The 11,039-nt window shown below is 33.8% G+C and overlaps 2 protein-coding genes across 5 annotated transcripts; one reads left to right on the top strand and one right to left on the bottom strand.

The window, feature by feature from the left end:
- The first annotated feature begins 2,460 nt into the window (after positions 1 to 2,460).
- LOC101736951 (putative uncharacterized protein DDB_G0282133) lies at positions 2,461 to 6,529 on the top strand. Of its 4 annotated transcripts, none has more exons than XM_062669771.1 (4): positions 2,461 to 2,680; positions 3,143 to 3,293; positions 3,513 to 3,725; positions 4,436 to 6,529. In XM_062669771.1, the coding sequence occupies exons 3-4, from the start codon at positions 3,513 to 3,515 to the stop codon at positions 6,428 to 6,430; spliced, it is 2,208 nt and encodes a 735-aa protein (XP_062525755.1). In that variant the 5' UTR covers positions 2,461 to 2,680; positions 3,143 to 3,293; the 3' UTR covers positions 6,431 to 6,529. The 4 variants fall into 4 exon arrangements, with proteins under 4 accessions (XP_062525755.1, XP_004932222.2, XP_021207574.2 ...); XM_021351899.3 differs by having other exon boundaries at positions 2,462 to 2,680; positions 3,500 to 3,725; XM_004932165.5 differs by lacking the exon at positions 3,143 to 3,293 and having other exon boundaries at positions 3,500 to 3,725.
- On the bottom strand, positions 6,483 to 10,935 carry LOC101737085 (prostaglandin reductase 1). Its single transcript, XM_004932166.5, has 6 exons — positions 9,610 to 10,935; positions 9,249 to 9,348; positions 8,831 to 9,019; positions 7,625 to 7,743; positions 6,838 to 7,104; positions 6,483 to 6,762 (listed from the first exon to the last, which is right to left on the bottom strand). The coding sequence occupies exons 1-6, from the start codon at positions 9,713 to 9,715 to the stop codon at positions 6,530 to 6,532; spliced, it is 1,014 nt and encodes a 337-aa protein (XP_004932223.1). The 5' UTR covers positions 9,716 to 10,935; the 3' UTR covers positions 6,483 to 6,529.
- Positions 10,936 to 11,039: the final 104 nt, after the last annotated feature.

The raw sequence follows: 11,039 nt of genomic DNA, 5'->3' as shown, positions 1-11,039 counted from the left end.
TTGGTAACTGACCAACGCTCGGTTTCTTTTATGTTTAATATGAAACATTCAAGTAAGATAAAGAATGAAAAGATTCAAAGATGGCGACTGGAACTTGCTGCTTTCAAATACGATATTATATACAGACCGGGGAAAGAAAACTATGCTGCTGATGCACTATCCCGAGTTTGTACCACTGTAGAAACACGTACTGCAAAACTTTTCTCGCTGCATGAGGCTCTTTGTCATCCAGGGGTAACAAGAATGTTTCACTGGGTTCGCTCTAAAAACCTTCCCTATTCTATTGAAGAAATCAGAACAATGACAAAATCTTGTCGAACCTGCTCTGAAATAAAACCTAGATTCTTCCGAAATACCTTTGATGACCAGAGGAAACTTGTTAAAGCGACGGCTGTTTTTGAACGCCTTAGCATAGATTTTAAAGGACCAGTTCCAACAAATAATAATAACAAATTCATACTTACCGTGATTGACGAATTTTCACGTTTTCCGTTTGCATTCCCATGCTCAGATGTAAGCTCGAAAACAGTGATTAAACATCTTAACAACTTGTTTATGATATTTGGCATGCCTTCTTATGTTCATTCAGATCGCGGAACAGCATTTCTTTCTGCTGAAGTACAGGAATTTTTACATGTTCGAGGTATTGCCACTAGTAGAACTACAGCTTATAACCCTCAAGGTAACGGTCAAGTAGAAAAATTGAATTCTACTCTTTGGAGAACGATTCTTTTGGCGCTGAAGACGAAGAATCTTTCGGTAGAAAATTGGGAACAAGTATTACCACAAGCCTTACATTCAATCCGATCATTACTTTGTACAACCATAAATTGCACTCCACATGAAAGAATGTTTAGACACCCTCGAAGATCTACAAACGGCACTTCTGTTCCATCGTGGCTTACAAATTCTGGACAAGTCTTGATGAAGAAATTTAATCGTACAAATAAATATCAGCCATTAGTAGAAGAGGTTGAATTGATACACAGCAATCCTGACTTTTCATACATTCGGCTTCCAGATGGCCGAGAAACAACAGTGTCGAATCGTCATCTAGCACCATTGGGTTCAGAAAGGGTAGATCTGCGAATAGATAATGAACACACTATTGATTATCATAACGTCGCAGAACCACTTCCGGAAACAGAAGACCAAAGCTTGGAGATTCCTTCATCTAATGAAACGGGACCTGTGGTACTTGATAATAACAGAGAGCTAGAGACAGAATTACCATCATCACCACCGCCGGAGCCAACACTTCGTAGATCTGGTCGCGTCCATAAAACGCCAGGATTTTTAAAAGATTATGTTTTAAAATAGTGCGGGAGAATGATGTAAACTTCTTAGTTGAAATTATTAGCCATAAGTTGACGTCATTGTCAATCTATTTTATTCGTTATTTGTCAATGTACCTAATGTAATCAAAGCAAATTTTACTGTTAATTTTAGCTTATTAAAACCTTATATTCAGTAAAGGTTTTCTCTTATTACAATGAACAAACCAGATTCTTACCAACAAATTTAAAAAATATTGTTATAACTATATAGATAATCCTACAAACCTGTACCTATTTACACTTAAGTCGTTTCCATTTAACTTATTCTCATCTCAATTGACCTCCTTTTTCGTTGTTATTTTGACCTGAGACGTCCCCAATATCCCCAAACACAACAGATTTTTACATGTATTTTTGTTTTATCAAAAACATTAAAACCAATGACAACTGAGACTTACCTTTAATATATAATATGATGGTTCATACACTAAATAACGTTTACAAATCACAGTCGTCTTCTATTATTATCAAATAAATACAAGAGAGCAGTTTCTAGCACTAAAATAATTACCACCACAAGAAGTTAATTTCAAATGCGATTTTTTATAAGTTAGCAGTTATTATCATGCATATTCAGAGTTGTTTTGTGAACTTTCAACATTCTACTATTACACAACCTAAAAGGAAGATTTTGCAACGATTAAAAAACTAGTAATATGCGTCGAAAGATTTTCCTAGTTTTTTCCCCTTTTTTTTTTTATTGCTTAGATGGGCGAACGAGCTCACAGCCTACCTGGTGTTAAGTGGTTACTGGAGCCCATAGACATCTACAACGTAAATGCGTCATCCACCTTGAGATATAAGTTCTAAGATCTCAGTATAGTTACAACGGCTGCCCTACCCTTCAGACCAAAACGCATTACTGCTTCACGGCAGAAATAGGCGGGGCGGTGGTACCTACCCGCGCGGACTCACAAGAGGTCCTACCACTAGTAAAAGGTGGTAGGACCTCTCCATCCCTAATCACCCCATTTTACGGTATCTCATCTATGGTATTATCTATGACCATAACTGCTACCACAGATTCATGAAATGTTAAATGTAATGTCTATGGTCACATAAAACAGATAAGGCTGTATGGGCTTAGATCCCTTTACCCTTCCTAATAAGGAAAAATTGTATCAAAAAAAAATTCTATGGTCATGTTATGAATGTCTAAGAAGAAAATAATCTGAAATCTATTACCTACGTTGTAGAAAATTCACAATTCAAAAGTTTTAATCTTTCTAGATAACAAAAAACAAAAAAATTATGTACTTAACCTACATATATTTTTCAAATTAAAGTTGAAGTTATTTTGTCCGGGAGTTGAAAGTTGTATGTTCCCGTGAATTACAGAGAAAGTGAGTTATTTAGCTTAAAGTTATTTTTCACTTCGTTTCAACTATCGTAATGTAATTTTGGTATGGGATGGAATTCTCGACTGAAACTTAGTAACATCTGCAATTTTTGTGAATTTAATAGGAATAGACATGTCAAAAATTTTCAGGAGACACCAGTACCAGTATTTGAACAAAAATCTTAACAACATGTACTTTAGATTTAAATTGATACAATTCATTTGAATTTTCAACATCTACCATTAGTCATCATTTTAATTCCGTGTGTCTACCCAATATAATTAAAATTACTTTTTAATCTTGGTCATGTTATTTCTATATTTAGAAAACTGTAAATTTTTCGTTACGGGATTAAATCTTTTCATTTAATAAAAATTGCGTAATAAAATAAGAAAATACAAAAATATATAACATATAACAATAATTATGTATTAACACCACTGCAGCAAAAATTCATTCTTGTAGCACTAAAAATTGGGCCAAAAAGTAGCAAATAACAAGACAATAAGGACACTAAAGATCTCTTCTTCATGTACAAACAACAAGGCAACTATAGATAACAAGATCGCTTTTTATTAGTAAAATATTTGAATGTTTGCTGCGGTGGTGTTAATTCGTAAGTACCCATATAACTAATGTTATGTTTAGAATAACTATTGAGAATTTAAGTGAAACAGTAGTACTGGAAATAGTCTACTACATATAGTACTGTAATGTATACAATCTATGTTGTCAATATAATGAATACTAGAATCCATGTAAATTTTAGTTTAGAAACCATGTCAATTTTAATGGTGGAAAGTGTAAATGTGTTAATTTCAGTTTCTATCCAAAGATGGGGGGTTGTCGGTGTACATATCGGAACTGCACTGTCCGTTCAGATGGAGTAACACACATGTTTCATTACCCAGTATTTGATAAAGTAAGATGTCATCAATGGTTAACAAATGCACAGAGATTAGATTTTTTAAATTTAAAAGTGTCCCAATTAAAGAATCGAGTTGTGTGCCAACACCATTTTGAAGATTATTGGTTTATGAATTTTAAGGTTAGTAAATATCTTTCTCATTTAGATTCAATACTCAATTAGATTCTTAGAATAATTTTACTCAAACTAATGTAATCTACTTACTATTATACAGCCCAAGACCAGTAATTGCATAAACTGTCATTGCCATTTATTGTTTATGCTTCAAAAAGGAGACTAAACATGGGTGGTTGTCCCACCAGTTGTGAGTCCACATCAAAACAAAATTGTATTAATCACTATCTGGGAGATGGATGGTTCTGGTTAACAATGGACATTGTAATCTCCAAGAATCACATTTTCCAAATGGACCCATGTCACTGCAATATATACAGTGACAGTTTTCCACACAGCTAGTGTAGGCATTGAATTTATATGGTGTACAAGAACAATGACATCATTATTCAATGTAGTGCACTTGGTCTCATATGACCAAAACACTGAGAATTTTTGTTTATGAACAATTTTAAAATTGTCTTTTTTTTGTTATTATTATTAGATTTTATGGGGCAATAAAATTTACTTAATTAATGTGGAAATTGTCATAGTTTAATTTTGTTTAAACTTGAAGTGGTAAATAGTCTCACAGCTCATCCAATGGCAAGTGGTTATCAGAAGCAAAATACATAAAAAAATATACCATGAATCATGAGGTTGAAGGTACACAGACAGTTACAATGTAAAAAAAGGAAGTAAGCGTGAAACTACAATTTAAATTACTAACATTGCAGAAAGAAAAGTTAAAGTTTGAAGCTGTTCCAACATTGAATGGACCATTTTGTGAACCGAAAGAAGACAAAACATCAGCATCTGATAAAATGTTCCCAATAACACTAGAGGATATCGAAAATGAGGTTCTCACAATTTCTGATAAGAAAGCAAATTTTTCAGTGAAATATGTAAATTTTCTAACCAACAATGAGTTAGATGATGTAGATTTATTGAATAATTATAACAAATTTTATACACCTAAAGCTAAACAAATTGAAATAAAAAATGTAACAACTTTAAATGAGGGTGTTAATCAACAAAATAGAAAACAACACTGGTCTGGAAAATTAAGATCGTCAAAGGGTATAAAACAGAACGTTATTTCAGAAAATTCTAAAAATGACGATTCGAACGCAAATCTAAATCTTACAATGTTAAATAATCCTGTTACATTAAACGTGGAATTTATTCCACAAGAAGAAAATAGACCAGAAGTTTGTAAAATTATTGATGATACAACAGATAAAATTATCAAAAAGTATTCATCACATGAAACAACAAGCCAGTATACACCATCTGTTTTAACAGTTCCAAATACAAATGAGATTGTAATCGCAAACCTGAATCAAGATGATTTCCAGCATAACGTTTGTAACAAAAGTATGCCTAACCTTGAATTGTATGCAGAACCACCACAATCTCAACTAAAATTCGAACCTCTCAACTCTTTTAAAGACAATAACAAAGCAGTCCACATATTAGAACAACGAAAAATTTCCTCATATATCCCCATTCCTAAATATTTACAACCGCTATCCCCTAGTGGAATATTAAGACTACCTATTCGGAAAACTACAAACAATACTAATTGTTATTATAGAAATACTGTAAACCCGAATCCTATTGTCCCTACTACCTCTAGCATAGATAATAAACCTCATATAAGTAGTGTTTACCACATAGATATTAAGCCTCACGTAGATAGTAATCCCAATATAGATACTACCTCTAATGTAGACACTAACTGTAATGTAGATATTAATCCTAATGTAGACGCTATTCCTAATGTAGACATTAATACTGAGGTAGACATTAATCCTAATGTAGACATTAAGCCTAACATAGATATTAATCCTATCATAGATATCAACCCCATCATAGATGTTGACCCTAACACAGATATTAATCGTAACATAGACATTAATTCTAATATAGATATTGATCCTAATGTAGATATTAATCCTAATGTAGATATTAATCCTAATGTAGATATTAATCCTAATGTAGATATTAATCGTAATTTAGATACCACTTCTAACATACATACTAAAGCTACTGCTGACGACGAAGAACAAGAAAAGTTTATTCCATCCAGAACTGTTCAAAATATTGATTCTGTGTTAAAAAATACGAAAGATGACAAATGCAGAATGGCTACAAAACAATCGCCTAATAAAAGTCTTTTAAAAAATAAAGTAAATGCTAAGCAACTAGCATCTATTAAAGAAAAGAGAAAGTTTAATATGAAACTAAGAGATGTGATAGAGTCATGCTTAGATAATCAAGATAATGATAATAAAATCACAAACAATAACTCGGCAGACAAATGTACCAATCTGGAGAATATAAAAAACACGAAAATAATGGAATTGAAAAATTCTAATGTAACAAGTTCATTGTCAAAGGATCCCAATTTACCTAGTATTGGAGAATATTCTATTGCGTATTTAGAAGCCAGAATGAAAAGAATGGAAGACATATTACTTAATAAGATAGATCAGAATTCTCAACGAATTGTTGAACTAAAAAATACAGTTGTGCGTTCAAAAAAAAAATCAGTCCATACTCAAACAGCTCACACTGACGAAACTTACAAGAAGTTCCTCTACAATGAAATATCAAAATACCTGAGCCCCGATAGCAACAGCTTAATTTACGAAGAACTTTTCATTAGTAAATATGCGCAAAAATCATGTAAAGTTTCTCCATCGCCTAAAAAACGTCGCAAAAGGTAACGATAGTCATAAATGTTACGAACGTTTTATGAAAATAAATGTAAATAGTACGTCCTGTAAAATAATTTTATTGTGTATAAATATAATACATCATAAAAATTACGTTACTTTGACTATACTCTTTCCAATGTTGTCACCTCTGAACAGCCCGATAAATGCATCGATGACTGATTCGAAGCCTTCAGTAAGATGTTCCTTGTACTTTAGTTGACCGCTTTTGACCCAAGCCAAGTTTTTCTGAATGCCTTCCATATTCCTGTCGGCAAATCTATTCACTTGGAACCCTTCTACTTTCAACTGTTTACTTACAATTGATGGTTGAACTACAGTGGCTGTAATTGCAAATGCTATTAGTACAATTTGCATATATTAATAAAAAAATATATCGATATATGACTTAACTCTACCTTTAAGTTTATCTGCATTTGTTTCGTTGTATGTTGAAATAGCGCCACAGACCGCAACTCTACCAAAAGTTCTCATGTGAGATAAAACTACACTGCTGAGCTCTCCACCCACATTATCAAAATAGCAGTCTACACCGTTGGGAGCAGTACCTTTGAGGAATGTAGGTATGTCAGCAGTTTTATAATTTGCTACGTGATCAAAGCCAGCTTCCTGAATCAACCATTGGCATTTTTCATCTGTGCCTGCGAACCCTATAACTACACAACCTGAAAATATAAATTGATCTGCTATTATTAATATTGATTATTTTACGAGAAACTACTATCTTATAGTAATGGAAGACATGTTTCTTGCATGTTTTATAGAAGTTCAGTGAATTGCGAACGGTGAATTTGGATTTTGTTCTATCTACCGCAGTTAGCGCTCTGCCACCAGTACTTTTGTATTCATTTTCTATAAGACAAAGGGAATCTACAGGTCATGCATATTAAGTGATTTTTAATTACGTTACATTGATCGTGATCTTTATTGCTAATATGTTAAGAGTCACCAAGAACTTATCGATGTTAATTAGACAGATAATTAATTCTATTTAAGATTTAAATAAATCACTTCTATGCTATGTACATTTATGTTGCTCCGTACATTTTACAATTTTCTGTTATTTGTTACCTATCTAAAAATGCACTTTTTTTTAAGAACTATCATAGACACCCATTTGATAACACGGAGAGATCTCATTCCACAGTTTGAGATTTTGTGTGTAACAGATTTAAATAAACGTACCCATTATTTTCGCAATTTGACCAACATGGGACCCCACAGCTCCTGCCGCACCCGATACTACTACAGTTTCACCCGGTTTTGGTTGGCAGATTTGACTAAAGCCGAAATATGCGGTATTTCTATAATAAATTTTAAATTCCAAATAAATAAATTAAAACAAGGACTGCACCTAATTAATACTCATACTACGAAAACTGTTATATTTGAAACATCCGAAATAAAAGACTACAAAAAAACGCGAGATTAAACCGTAAAACTAGTTTAATTAAGTCTATGTTTGCGTATCGATTCGAAGCCCAGGTGGTCGTATAAGTCGACATTCCTCACGAACCATGGTGCTCCGACGGCCAACCCGCAAAACTGTGATTGGAGGGTTTGCCTATGCGTGTACGTGCCGCGTGAGCGAACCACACTGGTGTATGTCATTATTTCGTTGGTTATTTTAAACGCATTAATTGTGTAATTAAGTTTCATTTAGTTTTAGCAATTCATAAGAAACCACACGCCTCTGATTGCATTAATTTTACCACTAGTTTTAATGATTCGCCAGGTTGTTGCTGGTTACTACCTAGACTGAAGACTACCTGGAAATTGTAATAGATCCACTTTTTATATCCTTTGATAATTTGATCCAATTTTTTTTCTTTTCGTCCCTGAATCAGTTCAAGAAAGGCCTCTGTTGCCACATCCCGTGTTTTAATTCTCATTAGATTTGATTGTAATGTTTGTAGAGTGATCCTAACTTCTAAGCCGTTTTCATACTGTTATATCTTGTAGATTATTTTTGAAGCATTTGACGTGAGTCTGGTAAATAAAGCCTCCATTTAAATTTTTGTTGTTAGATGATTTTTAGTCTTTTTAGTCGCCGACGCGTCGTCCCATCCTCCTGGTGCCAGCACACTAGAGTGACGGTAGCAAAGTCTCAACCCCCTCAGTTCGCCCCGTGACCACCACTGGGAGGAGACTATCTCTTCACAGGGGAAAAGCTGGAAGAACACCCTCCTTTTGCGAGATGGTGGACACCACAACAACTAGTCCTGCTCTGCCTGCATCTAGCAGATTCTTACAACCTTCCTTGCAATTTTACAAAAATTACTAACACTAGTAAGGTTGCTTACTTAATGCATAAATTACTTTTTAACACAGCCTATGAGATTATTGTTTATTTCATCATTATTAATGAAAATAAGTTTAATTTTATCTCACCCTACTCTACCGCAGACACCAAGGCCCAAAGACACAGGTAGATGTTCAAAGTCAGGTAGTTTATACAAGTAGGGTTTTTGTTGACAGAGCTTTTCATTCTCTGGTTTAGTGATTGTATGTGTTCTCCAGCCAAAGTGACCCATAACCAGTGTCCCAACAGGATACTCGGTATTTTTACTTTCAATAACTCTGTATAAAATAAAATTAATGCATAAATTCTTTAAAACACCATGAAATATTATATGTTATTATAAATGAATATATGAATTATGAAGTCTGAGAAAAACGACAAACAGTAATTGCATAGAAAAGTGAAATAGTTTTTAAAATAGAGCTTTTTCTTCCATTTTTGTACTTCAATATAAATAAATTAAATGTAAATTTTATATTGTATTAGTTCTCTTTCTTACATACTGACCTGGCAATTTGTCCACCAATCATATCACAAGGATATACATTGCCTAGTTTCATTCTTTGATAAGGATCGACACTAAAGTATATTGCTTCTGCTAGAAACTCTAAAAACATAGACCGTCTGTATAATTGCACTGGCAAGAACATTTTAATTATCTCAAATTATAAGGTCACTACAATGCCAAGACATTTAAAATTTTAGGCGTCTAACAAAGTAGGAAATTTTCCTGATTCCGACAAATACAAAATATTCTAATAACTGTAATTACTTTAAATAACTGTAACACCATTTTAAACTTGTACGTTGAAAAATAAATTCGATTCAATGAATAGGAAGAAGTTACGGTATAAATCAATAAATTTACCACTTTCTTGTAATTCGGAAAGTTCCTCTTGAACTATATCAAAATCATTATGTTTGGGTACACCAACAAATGGGTTTACTACTATTATTTTTTTCGCTATAACCATATTTTCGACAAAAGGTTTCAGTAATTTGATGTGATTGTATTACAATCAACGATGAACAGGCTGTTATTCAAAGCGCAGTGTGTGAGCTATTGCTATTATCTTTGACATAGAATAAACTCTTGATATTTAATCGTTGATGCCTCAGTTTATCAATTTGCATAACACACCCTTATCACACCCAATCAGGATTGTTGTTTCTGTTTGTTTTCAAATACTAAGTGTATAATCTATGGTTTGTTTAATTCTTCTATTAGGAAGGCAAAGGGAACAACGCCATGCTTTTATGTTTATAAAGATCGCAGCCATGTCTGTTTTACGAGAAATGAAAAAGAACGGAAATAAAAAAGTAAGTTTTTTGTTGAAATCTTAACCTTTATGCGTGTAATAATAAATGTAAGTAAATTCGTACCATTTTACAGAAACATTTTTCATCTTATCTGATCTCATCTCGTTTCGCCTGTTCATAACTCATTTTGTTAATAATAATTGACATGTTATAAACTCTACACTGGCAACAAAGGAAGCAGATTGTGAAACTAAAAAAAAAAGATGTGCAACTTGTGGGTTCAAAATTAATGAAAGCTAATATTACTTTGCATCGTCATGACACACCCAGCAGATTCATATGAACCAAATTCTTAGGAACTGAATTTTTATTTATCTATGGGTTGAATTCACAGACGTTCACTGCTGAATATCTCCAAGCCTCCCCAAGCCCCACCACAACAACCGGTTAGTTGTCTGCTTTCAGTGGATTCCCGCGAACTTCAATAGGTCGTCAGTCCACCTTGTGGGAGGCCTATTCACGCTAAGTCCGATACGCGGTCGCCGCTCGAGAACTTGAGGCCCCATCGGCTATCTGTTGTACGAGCAACGTGCCCTGCCCACTGCCACTTCAACGACGTAATCCTTTTGGCTATGTCGTATGCCATGGTTTTCCTGCGAATCTCCTAATTCCTGATTTGATTTCGCAGGCAAACTCCGAGGAAAGCCCTCTCCATCGCTCTCTGGGTGACCTTGAGCTTCCTGATTACGTTCACTGTGAGCGACAACATCTTAGTGTCATAAGCCATCACTGACAGCACACAAATTCTAAGTAGCTTTCCGAACGCTGCCCATCCGAGTTGTATTTTTCAAATCCACTCTGATAGAAGCTCTACTGAGATCATTGATCATTGTAAATTTGAATAATTATTAAGGTATTTAAAAAAACACGACTGTTACAAAATTATTGGGTTTATATTTTCTTTACTGATAACCGCCCACCTTGAGATATACGTTCTAAGGTCTCAGTATAGTAACAGCGGCTGCCCCACCCTTTAAG

Source organism: Bombyx mori, chromosome 8, assembly GCF_030269925.1.
Source record: "Bombyx mori chromosome 8, ASM3026992v2".
Lineage (NCBI taxonomy): Eukaryota > Metazoa > Arthropoda > Insecta > Lepidoptera > Bombycidae > Bombyx > Bombyx mori.
The sequence above is the reverse complement of the archived record's forward strand: the minus strand, read 5'-3'. Positions and strand labels throughout refer to the sequence as shown.